The sequence below is a fragment of the Mesoplodon bidens genome (genome assembly GCF_964165515.1).
Source record: "Mesoplodon bidens genome assembly, chromosome: 6".
In the NCBI taxonomy this organism is placed as follows: Eukaryota; Metazoa; Chordata; class Mammalia; order Artiodactyla; family Ziphiidae; genus Mesoplodon; species Mesoplodon bidens.
The window spans coordinates 95014168-95034564 of NC_138162.1; the positions used below are offsets into that span (position 1 = coordinate 95014168).

Consider the following 20397-nt stretch of genomic DNA (forward strand, 5'->3'; position numbering starts at 1 on the left):
GTAATCAAGACAGTACGGTCCTGGCACAAAAACAGAAATACAGATCAATGGAACAGGATAGAAAGCCCAGAGATAAACCCACACACATATGGTCACCTTATCTTTGATAAAGGAGGCAAGAATATACAGTGGAGAAAAGGAAGTCTCTTTAATAAGTGGTACTAGAAAGCTGGACAGCTACATGGAAAAGAATGGAATTAGAATACTTCCTAACACCATACACAAAAATAAACTCAAAATGGATTAAAGACCTAAATTTAAGGCCAGTCACTATAAAACTCTTAGAGGAAAACATAGGCAGAACACTTTATGACATAAATCATAGCAAGATCCTTTGTGACCCACATCCTAGAGAAATGGAAATAAAAACAAAAATCAACAAATGGGGCCTAAGGAAACTTAAAAGCTTTTGCACAGCAAAGGAAACCATAAACAAGATGAAAAAACAACCCTCAGAATGGAAGAAAATATTTGCAAACAAAGCAACTGATAAAGGATTAATCTCCAAAATATACAAGCAGCTCATGCAGTCCAATATCAAAAAAGCAAACCACCTAGGGCTTCCCTGGTGGTGCAGTGGTTGAGAGTCCGCCTGCCGATGCAGGGGACACGGGTTCATGCCCCGGTCCGGGAAGATCCCACATGCCACGGAGCGGCTGGGCCCGTGAGCCATGGTCGCTGAGCCTGCGCATCCAGAGCCTGTGCTCCGCAACGGGAGAGGCCACAACAGTGAGAGGCCCGCGTACCACAAAAACAAAAACAACAACAGAAAAAAAACCAAAAAAACAACCCAATCTAAAAATGGGTGGAAGACCTAAACAGACATTTCTCCAAAGAAGATACAGATTGCCAACAAACACATGAAAGGATGCTCAACATCACTAATTAAAGAAATGCAAATCAAAACCACAATGAGATATCACCTCACAGTGGTTAGAATGGCCATCATCAAAAAATCTACAAACAATAAATGCTGGAGAGGGCGTGGAGAAAAGGGAACCCTCTTGCACTGTTGGTGGGAATGTAAATTGATACAGCCACTATGGAGAACAGTATGGAGGTTCCTTAAACTCCTAAGAATAGAACTACCATATGACCTAGCCATCCCACTACTGAGTATATTCCCTGAGCAAACCACAATTCAAAAAGAGACATGTACCACAGTGTTCACTGCAGCACTATTTACAATAGCCAGGACATGGAAGCAATCTAAGTGTCCATTGACAGATGAATGGATAAAGAAGATGTGGCACATATATACCATGAACTATTACTCAGCCATAAAAAGAAATGAAATTGAGTTATTTGTAGTGAAGTGGATGGACCTAAAGTTGGTCCAACAGAGTGAAGTCAGAAGGAGGAAAACAAATACCGTATGCTAACACACATATATGCAATCTAAAAGTAAAATGGTTCTGATGAACCTAGGGGTAGGAAAGGAATAATGACGCAGATGTAGAGAATGGAGCTGGGATGAAGTGAGACAGTAGGACTGACATATAGACACAACCAAATGTAAAAGGGATAGCTAGTGGGAAGCAGCTGCATAGCACAGGGAGATCAGTTTGGTGCTTTGTGACCACCTAGAGGGGTGGGATAGGGAGGGTGGGAAGGAGGCGCAAGAGAGAGGGGATATGGGGATGTATGTATCCATATAGCTGATTCACTTTGTTATAGAGCAGAAACTAACACAACACTGTAAAGCAATTATACTCCAATAAAGATGTTAAAAAAATGGTCAGAGCATAGGGAACTATATTCAATATCCTGTGACAAATCATAATGGAAAAGAATATGAAAAATAATGTATGTAAAACTGAACCACTTTGCTGTACAGCAGAAATTAACACATTGTAAATCAACTACACATTAAAAAAAAAAGAGTATATGCTATCATGCCTGATGATGTTAACCTGTCCGAGGTAGTGTTTGTCAGTTTTCTAAACTGTGAAGTTACTTTTTGCCCCCTTCATATACTCTACTCTATTGAAGTAAGTCACAAAGTACAGCCCTCTCTCAAGGTGTGGGGAGTTAAGGTACACCATCTTGAGAAAGAGTATCTATATACATTATTTGGAATTTTATATAGATTTGTCTCACCTCTCTCATTTATTTGTTCCATCATTTATATCAGCATGTACTCATGGATATTTATTTTATACTTTGGATTTTAATTCAATACTACATTATATGTTTGTTCAAACTGTTCCAGCTTTGGCCACTGGGAGCTCTTTCAGGTTGGCTTCTATCCCTCTGACATTCAAAAAACTTTTTAAAATTGTGGTAAAAGATACATAAAATTTACCAACTTAGCTATTTTTAAGGATCAAGTTTAGTATGTTAACTATGTTCACATTTTTGTGCAAAAGACCTCTAGAACTCTTCAAAACTTGCAAAACTAAAACTATTCCCATTGAACAACTCCCCATTTCTCCTTCCCTGAAACACCTGGCAACCACCACTGCATTTTGTTTCAATGAATTTGACTACTTTAGGTACCTCATATAGGTGGAATCACACAGTATTTGTCTTTTTGTAACTGGCTTATTTCACTTTGCTTAATGTCCTCAAGGTTCATCCTTCTTTCTTAAGACTGAATAATATTCAATTGTATGTACAGATACATTTTCTTTATCCATTTATCCCTCAGAAGACATTTGGGTTGCCCCACCTCTTGGCTATAGTGAATAATAATGCTGCAATGAACCTGGGTGTGCAAATATCTTTTCAAGGCCCTGCTTTCAATTCTTTTGGATATGTAAACAGAAGTTGACTGTTGGATCATATGGTAGTTCTACTTCTAATTTTTGAGGAAACTCTATACTGTTTCCCATAGTGACTGCAACATTTTACATTCCCACCAACAGTGCACAAGGGTTCCAGTTTCGCTGATACTTGCCAGCACGTGTTATCTTGTGTGGTTTCCTCCAACTTTGTGGGTATGGATTTGAATGCATTTATTCTAGAAGCTAGAGACGCACCATTCAGAGCTCCTTTCAGGAGAATCTGATGTAGGAAGTATAGTTGGTTGACAGCTTCTAGCTACTACATTTTCATATCAATGGATCCATCTGTGCTGAGGCCATGGTCCCCCTCAGCTGCTCCCAGCCACTGACTGAGCAAGGCATGGGTCCAAAGTCAGGTCATTTCTGCCTGAAGGCTCTCTCTACCTTTGCCTTTACTCTCTCTCCTTTATCTTTCATGTATGCTTCCCCCAATAAATTCTTGCACATCTAAATTTTGTCTTGGCATCTGCTTCTTTGACACAGGATTTTGGGAAGAAGTGTAATTAGATATTTAGTCTAGTGTCTTAATATGGAAGTCACTATTAAGTTTTTGTGTTCTTTAAAGATTGCAAATTCCAAGTTTCACTGAACTATGGGAGAATGAATTACTTCTAACATGTTTGTTACCTGTGAGAAAGTCTATTGCTCTGATTTACTAAAAATATTCCATCAAATTACCCAGGAAAATCCAGGTAGCAAAAATATATAACACTGTCCATTCCTTCAAGAGATTTCAAATAAGTTTTAAAAGGCCACAGAACGATATATATATATAGATACAGAGATATATATATACACGTGCGTGCGCACACACACACACACACACACACACACACACTATACCATTTAAACAACTACTATGTTCTATACTTAAAAATTCAAGTATAGAAATATACTCTGTAGTGCTGAGGTAACACTGTAACTTTTCCTCAACATGACTACATAGGTGTTTACGGTTAAGTGTGACTATTACTGTGAAGTCTCAAGTCACTTGATCAATTCCATTTCAATTTTAGACCAAAAGCAGTATATTATACATGCACCTGAAGGAAATATCAATATGTCTGTGTCCGTGTATGTGTCCGGGGTTGGGGGGAGGGGAGAAGAGGTATATGCCAGGGAAAGGTTGACTGAACCACACAGAGAGCTGAACGTTAGAAGTCTGCTGTAGTCGGTAATACAGAAACATACACAGTCTTCGTGTTCAAAGTCTTCATGGGGATTTCTTCTGTAATTTCTAGAATGGAAAGAAGAAGTTTTAAAGAAATCATTTTTCTACCTATTCTGGATGAATATTAAAAAAAAATGTTAACTGCCTGGGTAGCAAGAAATTCGGCCTCACCTTCAGAGAAACCTAAACTTTGTCCCAGCTACTGGGGGTACTTCTGAAACCCTGGGATTTCCTGAGTGACAGGAGCATCTTTTGTTATTTATTGTAGGCCCCTGAACACACCTGATGGTTTATGCTAATGAGATGACTCAGGGTGGAGCTGTCTACACCAGAAAGACCAACCATACGAGCAATCATACGTATGTAATGAAGCCTCAATACAAACTCTAGACACCAAGGCTCAGGTGAGCTTCCCTGGTTGGTAATACACTGTACGTACTACTGCCATGTATTGAGGCTAGGAGGTAACACTATCCATGCCTCCTTGCAGAGAGATAATCTGAAGTTACATATTTGGACCCCCTCCCAGATTTGGCCCTGTGCATCTCTTCTCTTTGCCTGGTTCTAGTTTTTATCCTTTCCCTATAATAAATGTAGTCATGAGTACAATAGCTTCCACAAGTTCTGTGAATCCTGCTAGCAAATTATCAGACCTGAGGGTGATTTTTGGAAACCCTCTGAACTTGCAGTTGGTGCCAGAAGTGAAAATGGTCTTGTGTGAACTCTTTTGTCTGAGCCTGTAGTTGGTGCCTAACTCCTTATACTTGGGGTTAGAAGTTTTGGGCAGACTTCTGGAGGACTGTGCCCTTAACCTAACTAACTCTGAGTACTGCCCAAGATGTCCCCACACTCCCACACGAACAATATTTCCTATGTCTTCAGAAAAGGCCTAGAAGCAACGCTAAGCAAGCAGCTCAGATTTGTGGTTCCTAAATATTAACACCCTATAACAGGAAAAACTTCCATGTTTGGGGAAGAAAGAGTATACATGATAAACCTAGGACAGCTTGCAATGTCAGAAAGCAAGAATTTATCAAAGACTAAAGACTCAGGTCAAAAAATACAGGAGCCAATACAGCTAAAGATAAAAAAAACCCTGAGCATCCAAAAGTATAACACAAATACTATAGATCAAAACACACTAAATATATTAAAGCTCAGAAAAAAGCGGGGCAGTGGTGGGAGAAGAAGAAGGGAAAGGAAGGAAGGGAGGAAGGGAGGAAGGAAAGAGAAAGGAAAGGAAGAGGGAAGAAGGAAGGAAGGAGAAAATTTTTAAAAGTTCTCTGCCTACTGTGGGGCATTTTGCGTCTAGCCAGATCTGAGTTCAAAGGGAAGGACCAACTTTCTCTAAAAATGGCTCCTGTCCTAACAGGAACCCTGGATAAGAAAAAATACTCTCAAAAGCTGCCTCCTTAATAGATAACTACAGGAGCTGGAGAAGATATTTAGAATCTAGTGGAATAAGCAAGAAGGCATCAATGAGTTTCTAAAACTGTAAGCCTTATGAGATCCTTCTAATTTACCAAATTATTAATATTTTATGAAAGATAATCTTGAGAGAAAGAATACAATGAAAATGAGGCAAGAGATGTCAGATTGGGAAAAGATACTGGATTGGAAAGAATACCAGGTTTCTTGATAATCTTGGGTGAATAGGTTAACTTTCAAGCTTTCACCTACTAAACTTGCCCAGTCAACCTTTAAGAGCAAAAAGAAGGTAATAAGACATTATAGGTAAGATCTGGTTTGTGAATCATAGGTAGTAGTACTAATATCTAATTCACATGGATGTGATTCTATCCTTGATCAGTTTCAACCAGGTACCTACACTTGCATAGAACAAGTAAAAATGATGACACTTCATTTTCACTGCTCAAATGCACTTGGTGACCAATGGATTTGAGGGCTAAGAAAAAGAAGTTAAAAATGTCTTTGAAGTTTCACACAAGGTTATCAAAACAGGCAGCTACTCCTACTTGTTGATGCTGACTACCAAACCATCATGAAAGAGCCAAGTGTGTTGGAAGGAGAGTGAAAAAAGCCTTCTGATAGAATGAAAGCTTCATGGACATAACTGGAAAGACAGATTAAGGACCAGAACAGGAAGGATTTTATGTGTCAAGATAAAGATTCTGAAGCATTAGATAATGGTGAGCCTTGGGGGATCCGAGCAGGGGAACATCATCAAGGGAGGAATGTGCATGAAGACAATCTTGGTGGAAGAATACAGCCTGCAGACAGGCTGTCTCATTAGATGATGAGGCCCTAAAACTAGAGAGGGGTGAAGAGACAAAGGAGAGTTATTGAAAATAAATCTCAAGCAAAATAATTGTGCTTCATTAAAGAGAGAAGTGCAAGTGGAAAAGAAGGCTTTTGCTTTTAATAATGTAGCAGAAAATGTCAAAGTATAATATAAAACATTAATTAAAAAAATTTTTTTTAAATTAAAAAAAAATAGCTGAGCAAGGGAAGAAAATGAGAGAAATCCACAGAGCCCAGAATGTCATGAATCCCAAGAGGTAGCTGAACATTAAGATTTTCTGGTGGGCCTGGAGGCTTAAAGATTTGGCACTAGTAGGCTATGAAAGTGAGAGAAGAAAAATTCTAGGGTCTACACAAACTGGGGAGTCCACTGAAACCCCCCTCAAAAAACTGAAACCTCAAATAAGGAGCCCATGGCAAAAGGGTAAATTTCAAAAAGATCCTTCACCACAGAGAAAAAAGAGTTAAGAGAACGTTATGGGTTTAATAATGGCCTTCCAAAAGACATGACCATGCTTTAATTCCTGAAAACTGTGACTGTGACCTTTTTTGGAAAAAGGAGAAACAGACAGAAGAGGTGGCAATGAGGCAGAGATCAAAGTGATGTAGCCACAAGGATGCCCGGAACCACCACCAGTAGCTGGAAGAGGCAAAGAACAAATTCTCCCCTAGAGAATACAGTCCTGCTGACACGCTGATTTCAGACTTCTGGCCTCCAGATCCGTGAGAGAATACATTTCTGTTGTCTCAGGCCACCCAGTTTTTGGTAATTTATTGCACCAGTCACAGTAAACCAATATAGAGACTTGCCCCACTTAGCCTTGGTTTGGGGAGAGGTAGACAGAACATGTTCCCATGAGAATTCTGGCCCCTTGCATGACTGGGGCCAGAACTTTCTAAACACTCTCTGTGGCCCCAAATAATTGAGTTTAAAGTGGGCCAGGGTAGACAGTGTCCCCAAAGAATTAAAGAAATGTTCCTTTAAAGTGGACATCAATATCACAAAACAGCCAGCCAGAATCAACTTGGTCAGAACTCTAGAAAGCAATCAAACGTTTACAGCAACCAAGTGAATGTTGAATCAAAGAAAAGGCAACTTGAAAATGGCAGGAAAGATCTGTGTTTTTACTTGTGCTTTACCAGCTCCTTTCTAGCTTGGTGGTGAGCTTGAAGACAGTAGCCCATGTTTCCAGTGTGGGACCCTGGTTCCTAGTTCCAGGAGGAACAGAGCAAAAGTACTGCGCTTGTTCTAACCTGTCTGGGAGCTACTTGAAGGGCTTACATAAGGTGCTTGTCTCTGTTTTGCCTACTTGGAACTCACTCAGGGGGGAAAAACGGTGGGCACTGCATGAAAACCAAAGGCAAACAAAAAACCCACGGCTGCCTGGGGCAAAAGATTATGGATGAGACAGGCAATAGATTGCTTAAGGCCTGGGAGGAAAAGTTTAGGCAATGAGAGCATTAAAAAGTGCCTCTGTACGCTGAATAATTTAGAAAGCCACATTCATGCCCAGGGCAGTATGCATACACAGAAAGACCTGAGAAGACCCTAAGCATTTGATTCTGATAAAGGTAAAAAGCTTTTTTGGCCAAATGTGGCTGATCTTCAGGGCTCAGTGAAAACAGGAAGAGAAGCCTGAGGCCTGGCTGAGCTGAAGGAGTGGACCAGAACAGAGCCAATCTTTAAAGACTGGGAGAGGTAGGTATTTTGTTTTTAAATTTTTAGTTCCTGGAGGTCAAGGAAATCTCTGTCAAAATAATAGCTGAACATAAGCTAAAGGAACAGAGACTTCAGGGACTACATACAACCAGGAATACAGTCTTTGTAAAAATAGTTTGGAAAAGTCATAAACAAACAGACAGTAGCCTTCAGTCATCAAACACAGCAAACCCTGGGGAAGAGAACCTGATTTCCAGAGTCACCAAATTCAAATATCCAGTTTTCAAAGAGAAAAAAAAAATTACAAGCATACAAAGATATAGGAAAGTATCGCCCATTCACAGGAAAAAATAATTAACACAATCTGTCCCTGAGGGAGCGCAGATACTTGAACTTATTAGACAGACTCTAAATCAACTGTCTTAAATGGAAAATAACTGACTAATGGAAAGGTCAATGGAAACCGCATACAAAGAACAAGCCAAGAAAACAATGTATCAACAAAATGGGAATATCAACAGAGAAATTATAAAAGGAACTAAACAGAAATTCTGGAGCTGAAAAGTACAATAACTGAAATTAAGAAGTCACTAGAGAAGCTTAACAGCATAATTTAGCACACAGAACAAACAGTGAACTCGAAGATAGGACATTGCATCCAGTCTGAAGGAGAAGAAAGAAAAGAGAATGAAGAAAAGTGGACAGAGCCTAAGGGGCGTCTGAGACACAGGCCAAGTGGAACAACATACACACTATGGGAATTTCAGGAAGAGAAGAATATAAAGAATATTTGAAGAAATAATGACCAAATCTTGATTGCAGCAAGAGAGAAGCAAAATACCAGGCTACTCAATAAGGTTAAAAGATTAATTTCTAATCAGAAACCATGAGAGCCAGAAGGCAGGGGGACAACATATTTAAAGTGCTGAAAGAAAAAACTATCAACAAAGAATTCTCCATTTTGCAAAACAGATTTTTTTCTTCTTAATTTTTCTTCACAAATTAAGGAGCAATGAAGACATTCCCAAGTAAACAGAAAGTTGAGGGAGTTCATTACTGCTAGAACTGCCCTCCAAGAAATGCTAAAGGGATCCTTCAGGATGAAAATGAAAGGATGCTAGACAGTAAGTCAAAGCCATATCGTTGTTGCATTTTTTATTTTTAACTCCACTTTTTGTTTTCTACACGATTTAAAAGTAAATACATAAAACACAGTTAAGCACTTATGTTTTGGGGAACATAATTATGAAGATATAATTTCTGACAAGAATCTCAACGGGCAGAGCTGTATAGAAGCAGAGTTTTTGTATGTTATTAAAGTCAAACTGGTATCAATTCAAGTTAAATTGTTATAAATTTAGGATGTTAATTGTAATCCCCATGGTAAACACTAAGATCTTAAAAAACACACACACACAAGAGGAAGTAAAAAAAGAAACCAGTAAACTGCAAAAAATGAACTGAACACAAAAGGTGGCAGTAATGGAGGAAATGAAGAGAAAAAAGGTACAAGGTTTCTAGAAAAAAATTCCCAGTAAAATGGCAGAAGTTCTTCCTTATCAGTAACTATGTTTTTTTCTTTTTAACCAAAGCCTAACTGACCCGGGGAAAGGGAAATTCCCACCTCTAGCTCCCTTTACCTTCCTTTCTTACCTAAAGAGGAAAAATTTTAAAGCCGAGTAACACCTGGGAGGGTCACAGCCCAGAGGCACAGGCTTACTAAAGACTGAGAACTAATCATAAAATTATAGAACACGTCCTCCACTTCTCCTCCCCCCATACTTTACTACAACATCATATGGGCTCCTGTAGGATAATAGGGCATTATAGCTGAAAGAATGGGCAAAGCTCTGACCGTATTTAAAAAGGAATCTCTAGGGAAACCGTAAGACAACAGAAGGAGATTTGAGCCTCTGGAACCGACAGCAACAGTAAACAATAAACACAGCCTAACTCCTAGCCAGATAAACATAAAACCTTACAATAAAGGCCTATTTACCTCAGTTCCTTTTCCCCAGTACATCATGCACCGCTATCGACCAAATACTACCAGGCATTCTAAAAAGGAAAAAACACAATAGGAAGAGACGAAGCAAGCAACACAACCAGACTCAGATATGGCAGAGATTTTGAAATTATCAGATGGGGAATTGAAAATAACTGGGATTAATGTTAAGGACACTAACAGAAAGGGTGGACAATATGCAAGAACAGATGGGTGATGTAAGCAGAAAGATGGAAATTCTAAGAATTACAAGGAAATGCTAGAAATCAAAACTCTGTAACAGAAATGAATAATGCATTATACCAAAAAATGTATACCCAGGTACAGCATGTTCAAACTGCAGAAAATCAAAAGACTACCTTTGGAAAAGATAATGCCTAGCAATTTTCCACCAGTGCTAGGAGACACAAATCTTGACTCAGAAAGTCCAATAAATCCCAGGCTGTACAGCTGAATAAATAAAAGGCTGAAATGGTAAAAGGTTTTGAGTTGGGATGACAAGAAGGATGGCTATAAACAGAAAAGCCCAACCCAGATCCCATCAGGGGAAGCTGTTTGAGGAAATGATTCCAGTAGCAGCAGCACTAAAATGAACACCCATGTGTGACAGGGAATCACATATAGAACAGAACTCGGGGGAGGGCTAAAATGTCACAGAGAAGTTGTCAGAACAGCCACAGAAGCTGAAATCACCGAAGTGGATGATATAAGTGGGAGAAAGAGAAAACATGTCCTCAAAGACACTAGCCCGTGCCTTATCCTGACTCTCTGTTTTCTGAATTATGGAATGGAGAATATGTCAACTAATGACCTAGCTCTTCACATTTTTATGCAGCTCACCGAGAAAAGGTATGCTTTATAAGTTGTAAAGGAGGAAGTACAATGTCAGTTATGTTTCCTTCAAGCTGTTATTTTAAAATACAGTGATCATTTTGATTCTCGGGGAAGAGGACAATTTTAGGATCAGCAGATAAGCTAATTTACCTAGAAGCATGTATTTTAATATACCAATATAATTTTTAGATTATTTCCAAAGCAAAAAGTAATCATCCTTTTAATTATTTTCTTCCTTATTATCTACTTTATACATATCATCCTTTTAATTATTATTATCTTAACATGTATAGTATGGCAAATTTCTGGAGAAAGAGCAAAAAAAGAAAAAAAGTATAACAACAGTACTATCTCTTACACATATAATTGATAGCATCACAGTATTTTCAATAAAATAAAAGCAAAAATGAAAAACAATTAGCACGTTCTATAATCTCCTCACCTTCTGTTTGAGCCTCATTCAAAAACAGTTTTAGCTTCCTGCTCCGAAGGCCAAACACCTTGGCTGTTTCATACAGAAGACCTTGGTGGGTCAGCCCATTCTGCCCAAGTGGATTTTCAAGCAGGAGAGTGCCTACTGTTCCCATTAAACACTCTACAGAAAAAAAAAAAAAAAAACCCAAAATGGATTAAATCCTGAGAGTTCACCCTCTAGCTAGTGGATCCCTAATGGAGGTAGTGAGTAGACAGTTTTAATGGGTAGAGCTAAAGGCTTTGAAAGCCAGCAGTGGGTACAAGAGCAAGAGTGGGATTAATTGTACAGTCTGCAGAAACAGTCTTAAATATTTCACAGGGGGAAAAGAGAAAGGGAAGAAGAAAAAACAACTAGTATAAAAGCCCAGTAGTTTAGGGAAGAGATATTCAGTAAACAGTCAAATGAAGAGCCTGAAGACAGTAATAAATGTGCACAATGAGGACCCCAAAATATCAAGGAAAAATAAGTATCGATCTAGTCTGTTGATTAAGGCATGGATATGTACTACAGTTCTCAGAACATTTTCCAAGAAAAAAAAGAAGGCAAAATTTAAGACTACAATGTTCTGACATTTAAACAGTTCAGCTTCATTTAGCTGTAATTTTTACCTAACCAATTTACCTCATTTCCTGACCATGTCAGATGGAGGGGTGTTTCTACATAAATACACCAAAAGAAACAAGCTGTGAGTATTCCCCAAAGAAGTGCTGGAGTCTACATTTTAAATTACTAAGTTGAAGCTGACTTAAAAAATCCATATAAATCAGAGAGATTGAACATTAAAGGAAATCTTAACATCTAACACACCTGCCTGCTGAGGGTGTTCACAGCTGGGGGAGGCACGCACCTTGTGGGTCTGCATTCAAGAGCTGTAGGTTGATATATTGACAGAGAAGAGTACTAGGACTGTTGACCACAGAGGGAGTTGATCCTGCAGCCACGCAAAGTGTTTTTCCACTAAGACTCAGTAAGTTGGTTTGGTTTTTTATTTCTAAAAATAACAACAAAAAAATCATTCTTTCAGGGGGAAAGTTCAGAGCTGAAGTCATTCACTTTTTCCTATTTAATTATTAAACTATCATGTATCTTTACAGTGATGCTTTCCACTTTATTTCTATTTATCAAAGGATACTGTCTTTTCTATAAAATCAGGCTTTAATGACATGCAAATAGTAGGAAATCTTAATGTTGCAAAATAGCACAATATTCATAACTTGTAAGGCAAATTGTTTTTTCCCCTTTTAGTATTTTTCCTCCATATTATAGCTCCTCTTAAAATTTCCTCCTATATCAGAATCCTAAACTTTACCATGAAAAGGCGGCTTATATTAAAAAAAGATAATTATGATCAGAAGATAAGCTGACTAATGAACATATGTGGAAAAGAGCAAGACACACAGAACACACATAGTGTAATTTCATTTATATACAACTGAACATTGCTTAGGGTAGAAGATTAGTTACAGCCACTATGCCACTAAAGGTTAAGGTGGGGCTCAGGCATTACTCAGCTTTCACAGGCTGCCATCTGCTGGGTCAGAGGGGACAGTGAGCTAGGCAGATGTGAGTTCCAGTATGTCCTTGCTTCTTATTCTACAGTGACTTGAGATAGAGATCCAAGCTGTCCACTGACTGACTTACCAGCTCCCCTTGGTGGATCCTGGTGACAGATTTTTCTCAGAGCCCCCAGTGAACCATCTGTCTTCCAGACCTTAACTTCCTCAGTTTCCCCACATCATGTTTGCTTCCCTTATCCAGCCCTCAACGGATAAAACAGCAAATGGCTGTCCACAGTGCTTCTATCAATTTACAATCCAACAGGGAATGACAGATCCTATTACATAATATCCCTGACATCTGATATTGTGAAATTTTTCTAGTTTTTGCCAATTCGGTTGCATGTGATAGTACCTCATTGTGGTTTTTCCTATTGAGGTTCAGCAGTTTTCCCTTTATTTATTGGCCATTTAGATTTCTTCTTTTAAGCTACTGATATTTAAAAGTTTCTGAAAATGAACATTCAGGTTTGTTAAGTGAGTGTACTAGTTTCCTTTGTCTGCTGTAAGAATCACAAACTGGGGAGGGAGGTGGGGTGGGGTGGGGTGGGGTGGGGTGGGGTGGGGTGGGGTGGGTGGGAGGGCTTAAAACAACAGAAATTTATTGTCTCACAGTCTCTGTAGGTGAGAAGTCCAAAATCAAGGTGTCAGTAGGGCCATGCTCCCTCTGAAGCCTGTAAGGGAATCCTTCTTTTCCTCTTCCTAGCTTCTGGAGGTTCCCAGCAATCTTTGGTGTCTCTTGGCTTGCAGGTTTGCCTAATTCCAATTTCTGCTTTCTTCACCACATAGCCTTCCCCCTGTTTATGTCTTCACATGGCCCTCTTCTTATAAGGACACCAGTCATACTGGAGTAGTGCCCACCCTACTCCAGTATTACCTTAACTAATTATATCTGCAATGGACCTATTTCCAAAGAAGGTCACATTAGATGGTACTGGGGGTAAACATAAGGACTTCAACACATCTTGGGGTAGAGGTGGGGGACTTGGTGGTGATGTCACAATTCAACCCATGACAGTGGGAGGAAATGGACTTATAATTCTTTAAAATTTTATTTAAGCTTGTCTCATTGAGAATCTGGATTTAGCAAGACGCAGACACTATGTTTAATAAAGTTAAAACACAACAGGGAAGTCTCTGAAGCCTAGAATGTATCACATGGCTAACAGTAAAGGGTAGGATTAGAACCTTCATCTCCTAGTAAGTCCAGTGTTCTTTCAGCCATATCACACAAAGAAAGCATAAAGAGACACGTGCATGCAGGCACTACTGTAGAGGCTGGCCCTGACTCAGTCAGGAAAAAGGCAAAGGTTATGTTACCAAATTAAGATCCTCAATGATCAATCTCGTGTCAAAGGACACAGATGAATATCTTTTGACTTTCTACATACCTGTTTCACCATGGAAGACAGCCAGCTCTCTATTTTTTACACCAAAAATGCTAGTAACAACACTCTTCAGCTTTAGAAGGTCCAACCTATTATCTCCTTTTGGATTTTCCAGAAGTAGCACTCCACCTAAAAAGCCAAAAATATAAGTGAAACTGAAGGAAAAAAAAGTTAAATTTGAATAAAAAGTCAAGGGGAACACATCATTTGTATATTTTCTTTGGTAAATGCCTATTCACGTCTTTTCCCACTTTCTAATTAGATCTAAAAGAAACTGATGAGTTTTGAGACTTCTTCATATATTCTAGATACATCCTTTGTTGGATATGCAGTTTGCAAAGATCTTCTCCTAGTCTGTAGCTTGTCTTTTCATCCTTTTCACAGGATCTTTCACAAAGCGGAATTTAAAATTTTGAAGAAGTTCTATTTATCAGTTTTTCTTTTTATGGATTGGACTTTTGGTATAAAGTCTTAAAAACTCTCTGCCTAATCCTGAATTCTAAAAATTGGTTTTTTCCTAAATGTTTTGTTTTTTAAAAAATAAATTTATTTATTTTATTTATTTATTTCTGACTGTGTTGGGTCTTCGTTGCTGTGCGCGGGCTTTCTCTAGTTGTGGGAGTGGGGGTTACTCTTCGCTGCGGTACGCAGGCTTCTTACTGAGGTGGCTTCTCTTGTTGCAGAACACAGGCTCTAGGCGCGAGGGCTTCAGTAGTTGTGGTGCATGGGCTTAGCTGCTCTGCGGCATGTGGGGTCTTCCTGGACCAGGGCTCGAACCTATGTCCCCTGCATTAGCAGGCAGATTCTTAACCACTGAGCCACCAGGGAAGCAAGTCTGTGATCCATTTTAAGTTAGTTTTTGTAGAAGGTGTAAGAGTTAGGTCTAGGACTTTTTTTTGCATGTGGATATCTAACTGCCTAGTACCATATAACGAAGACTACTCAATTAAGTTGCTTTTGCTCCTTTCTCAAAAATCATCTGGGGCTTCCCTGGTGGCGCAGTGGTTGGGAGTCTGCCTGCCGATGCAGGGGACACGGGTTCGTGCCCCGGTCCGGGAGGATCCCACGTGCCGCGGAGCGGCTGGGCCCGTGAGCCGTGGCTGCTGGGCCTGCGTGTCCGGAGCCTGTGCTCCGCAATGGGAGAGGCCACAGCGGTGAGAGGCCCGCGTGCCGCATAAAAAAAAAAAAAAAAAAAAAAAAAAAAATCATCTGGCCAGATTTTGTGGTCTATTGTGAGTCTACTTCTGTATTCTGTATCTGTGACAATGATTTTTGTGTCTATTCAATGCTCATGCCACACAAGTCTCCAGATAAGTCTTGAAGTTGGGTAGGGTAATTTCTCCCACTATATTCTTATTTTTCAAAAGTGTTTTAACTATTTTATTTTTTTCTCCTTCAAGAAAATTTGGCTGTATCTACAACAAAATATTGCTGAGATTTGACAGGACTGAGTTAAACTTATATATTAACTGCGGGAGAACTGACACGTTTATTATATTGAATTTTCCAACCCATGATTATGGCATGTCTCTCCATTCATTCATTCATTCATTCATTCATTCATTTATTTATGGCTGCGCTGGGGCCTCGTTGCTGCACGCAGGCTTTCTCTAGTTGTGGCGAGCGGGCGCTACTCTTCATTGCAGTGCGTGGGCTTCTCATTGTGGTGGCTTCTCTTGTTGTGGAGCACGGGCTCTAGGCACGTGGGCTTCAGTAGTTGTGGCACGTGGGCTCAGTAGTTGTGGCTCATGGGCTCTAGAGTGCAGGCTCAGTAGTTGTGGCGCATGGGTTTAGTTGCTCCGCGGCATGTGAGATCTTCCCAGGCCAGGGCTTGAGCCCATGTTCCCTGCATTGGCAGGCAGATTCTTAACCACTGTGCCACCAGGGAAGTCCCTCTCCATTTATTTTGATCTTTGATTTTTTCATCATTATTTTGTAGTTTTTGACATAAAAGTCCTGTACCTGTTTTATTAGATTTATACCGAAGTATCTCTTTTTTGAGCAATTGTAACTGGTATTACATTTTAAATTTCATTCTCCATATGTTCATTGCTAGAATATAAAAATTAATTTTTGTATGTTTATCTTATATCCTGTGAATTTGATGAAAACCTTTTTCTTCTTTTTATAAGCAATATGATTTTTTTTAAAGTAATAGATTTTATTCAGTTACTTTGGAAACAAACCCTCCCAAATAAAGCTTAAACCCAAATGGTATATAAAACTAGCCAAAATACTTTAAAATAATATAAAGATCATTTGTAGTTTTTTCCTCATAACATGAATGCTTTCAGTCAGACAGTAAATTATAAACCATATCACATCATGTTGATGCAGATGATAAATTGTGGTTGCATTTGAAATCAATCCTGGGAAAATAATCTTGTTGGAGTTACGAGCTCTTCCTAGTTGTTTGGCCAGTTGGTCCAGAAAGAAGCAGTATTGAAGTCACCAGATGGGGGAGCTAGGCCCCATCTGTTTTGTCACTGCTCATTCTGCTGGCCGCCTGCGACTAAAGCTGACAAAAAACCCTGGCCCTGTTGACATTTCTTATGCACATCCTCTGCTCCTGCGACTAATTCCTTCCACAGGATCACCTGTCTCCACCTAAGACAGGCAGAATGTTGGCAGTGATGGATCAGCTCACATGCCACACATCACTGAACTTGTGCAGCAGTGTAGAGGACCACGTATTGCCCGAGGTATCATCACAGGTCCAAATGGATATACAAACATCCTGGGAATAGCTGGTAATGGTGCTGGTGGGCAGAGCAACGGAGGGGTCCCAGTATACATCTCAGTCTGTAGATTCCTTGCAATTTTCTATGTAGACAATCATGTCACCTTTAAATAGAAACAGTTTTATTGCTTCCCTTCTGATCTGCGTGCCTTTTCTTTTCTTGCCTTATTCTACTGGCAAGAAGCTCTAATGCAATGCTGAATATCAAGTTGATGAAGTTCCTCTCCCTATTTTTCTGACAGTTTTTTTTTTATCATGAATGAACACTGAATTTTGTCAAATGCTTTTTCTAACTGGTATAGTCTTATAAGCTTTTAATCTGTTAATATGGTAGATTATACTGATTGGTTTTTGAATACTGAACCAGCCTTGTAATGTTGGACTAAACCTCACCTGTCATGATACATAATTCTTTGTATATACTGCTTTATTCAATTTCATGATTTTTTGGTAAGAATTGTATATTTATATGCATGAGAGATATCTGTAGTTTTCTCTTTTTGGTATTGTTTGTATCTGGTTTTGGTGTCAATACTTTATTATGGAAATGAAGTGAGTTAGGGAGTGTTCCTTCCTCTTCTATTTTCTGGAAGATCTGTGTAGAACTGGTGTTTATTCTTTTAAAGTCTGGTTGAATTATCTAGCAAAACCATTTGGATCTGGAGATTTCTTGAGAGTTTCATTACATTTTAAAAATTGCCATATCTTTTACCTTTTGCCTCAGTTTCCCTTCCTCCCTTGCCCAAGACTTATTATGAACTTTGTTTTTCAAGTCCATGTTCTCATATTTCATAATTCTATATGTTTATAAACAATGTGTGATGATGTATTTTTAAAATTTACATGAATGCTCGCTATTGTATATTTAATTGTGAAACTTGCTTTTTTCATTGAAAATGTTTTTTAAATATAGAAAAATTTATACATAGAGATACATTTCATTACTTTTAACTGGTATGAGGAACCGACTTTATGAATATGTCTATGTCCCTTTTTGATGGACATCTGTATTGTGCAACACCATCAGTGACGGCATTAAACTCAACTAGAAAATCAAATTTACAATCAAAGTTTCTAGGGAGTTTTTAAATTATGAATTCAATCTCCTTAATAGCTATAGGGCTAATGAAATTATCTATTTCATATGAGTGAGTTGAGGCAGTTTGTGCTTTTTGAGAAACTGGTTCATTTCATCCAAGTTGTCAAATTTATGTGTAGAGAGTTATTCACAGTATTTGCTTACCTTTTTGATTTCTGCAGTCTGTATTGATGTCCTATTTTATTCTTTTTTCTTTTTTTTGATGTACAGTAAACTTTTACTATTTTATTCTTGATATTGGTAATTAGTGTTTTCTTTGGTTCTATGTCAGTCTCACTAGAGGTTTATTGATTTTATTAATTTTTTCAAAGAACCACATTTTTTGTTTTATTATCTTTATTGTTCTCCTATTTTCAATTGCTTTGATTTCTGCTCTTATTTTTATTTTCCTTCTTTCTGCTTACTTTGTTTTTTAGATTCTTGAGGTTGGAACTTAGATTATTGATCGAAACTTTCTTCTTTTCTAATGTTAGTCTTCAGAGATACAAATTAGCTGTAATCCACATATTTTGATACTGTATTTTCCTTTTCATTGAGTTTTATGCATTTGTTTTTCCTTAACACTTTTTCCCTGATCATGGATTATTTAGAAGTATGTTTTCTAGCTTTCAAATGTGTTAAGATTTTGCTCTTACCTTTCTGTTATTGATTTATAGTTTGATTTCATTGTGGTAAGAGAACATACTCTATATGATTTCAACTCTTTAATCTGATGAGGTTTATTTTATGTCCTAGGCTACAATATACCTTGGTAAATGGGAACTTGAATAGTATGTGTAGTCTGCTGCTGTTAGGTGGGGTGGGTGTTCCATAAATACTGATTAGATTCTGATTTTCTATCTAACTGTTCTCTCAAACTATAATTACGGATTTTTCTGTTCTCGTTCAAGGTCTAACAGTTTTTGTTTTATGTATTTAAGCAGCTCTGTTGTTAGGTATATATACATTTAGGATCATTATATTTTCCTTTGGGTTGACATTATATCATTATTTAATATCATTGGTAATTTTCTTTGCTATAAAGTGTACTCACTGAAATGAACATAGACACCCTGCTCTCTTTGAGTAATGCTTGCATGGTATATCCTATTCTAGCCTTTTACTCTCAACCTACCTATTTTGTTATATTTAAGGACTTTCTTGTACACAGCAAAAAGCTGGGTAATGTGTTTTTATGACTCTGCCAATCTCTATTAATTGATGTATTTACACCATTTACATTTAGTGTAATTACTGATGTTAAGTTTAAGGCTTCCATTTTATTTTCTGCTTCCTATTTGTTCTACTTTCTTTTTCCATGCTTCCTGTGGGATACTTGAACATATTCTAGAATTCCATTTTTATTTGTTTAGTGTTTTTGTATGTATCTTTTAGTGTAGGCTTTTATAGTGGTTGCATTAGTTGGTACACTATATATACATAACCACTGGTGTTGACATTTTACCAGTCTGAGATAAGTGTAGAAATCTTAACTCCCTTTACATCCCTTTGCTCTTCCCTATTTATAACTATCTTGAATATTCCTTGCATATGCATTTAGAGGTTTTAGTTTTTGTTGCAACCATCAAACATAATTTTAAAAATTCAAGAAGAAAAGTCTGTTGAATTTATCTATATTTTGACTCTTTCCATTTTTTTCCCTCTGTTCTGATGTCCCTAGATTTCCTCTTTTATCATTTTCTGTTTTAAGAATTTCCTCTAGCTATTCTTTTAGAGTAAGTCTCGCTAGTAACAAATTCTTTTAGTTTTCCTTCATTTGAGAATGTCTGGATTATCCTTTTACCTTGAAAGATATTTTTGCTTGATATAAAATTGTGGGTTGACAATACTCATCTTTTAGCATTTGAGAAATGTTGTCCTTTCATCTTCTGACCTCTACTGATTTCTGATGAGAAATCCAGTATGATTCAAATTGTTTTTCCCCTAGAAGTTAGGTATTGCAACATCTCTGTCACTGCTTTCAAGATGTTTTCTTTGCCTTAAGTTTTCAGAAGTTTGACTATGTTATGTCTGATGTGAATTCTTTTGGATTTGTCCTGTATGGTGTTTTCTTAGCTTCTTGAATCTTTAGGTTTATGTGTTTCGCCAAATTTAGGAAGTTTTCAGACATTATTTCTTTGAATACTTTTTCAGTCCTGACCTATCTTCTCCTCCTTCCAGAATGCAGTGACAAGAATGTTAAACTTTTGTTATTATGCCACAGATCCTTCAGGCTCTGTTCATTTTTTTCAGCTTTTTTGTTTTTAACTCTGCTATTCAGAATGGGTAATTTCTATTATTATTTCTTCCTGTTTATGGATTCTTTCCTATCTCTTCTATTCTGTTGTTGAGCCCATCCACTGAGTTTTTGTATTTTAATTATTGTATTTACCAGTTCTAATATTTTAATTCTATTCTTTATATCTTTTACTTGTTTACTGA

The 20397-nt window shown here is 38.0% G+C and overlaps 1 protein-coding gene across 4 annotated transcripts in view; it reads right to left on the minus strand.

Annotated features, from left to right (window-relative positions):
• Positions 1-3796: 3796 nt before the first annotated feature.
• Positions 3797-20397, minus strand: part of IARS1 (isoleucyl-tRNA synthetase 1) — an 81332-nt gene continuing 64731 nt past the window's right edge. For all 4 annotated transcript variants that reach the window (XM_081237995.1, XM_081237993.1, XM_081237992.1 and 1 more), the window contains exons 31-34: positions 14141-14266; positions 12041-12184; positions 11161-11313; positions 3797-4023 (exon numbers count right to left, since the gene is read on the minus strand). In XM_081237995.1, the coding sequence (XP_081094121.1) occupies positions 3941-4023; positions 11161-11313; positions 12041-12184; positions 14141-14266 (506 nt within the window). In that variant the 3' untranslated portion in view covers positions 3797-3940. The remainder of the gene's footprint in view (positions 4024-11160; positions 11314-12040; positions 12185-14140; positions 14267-20397) is intronic.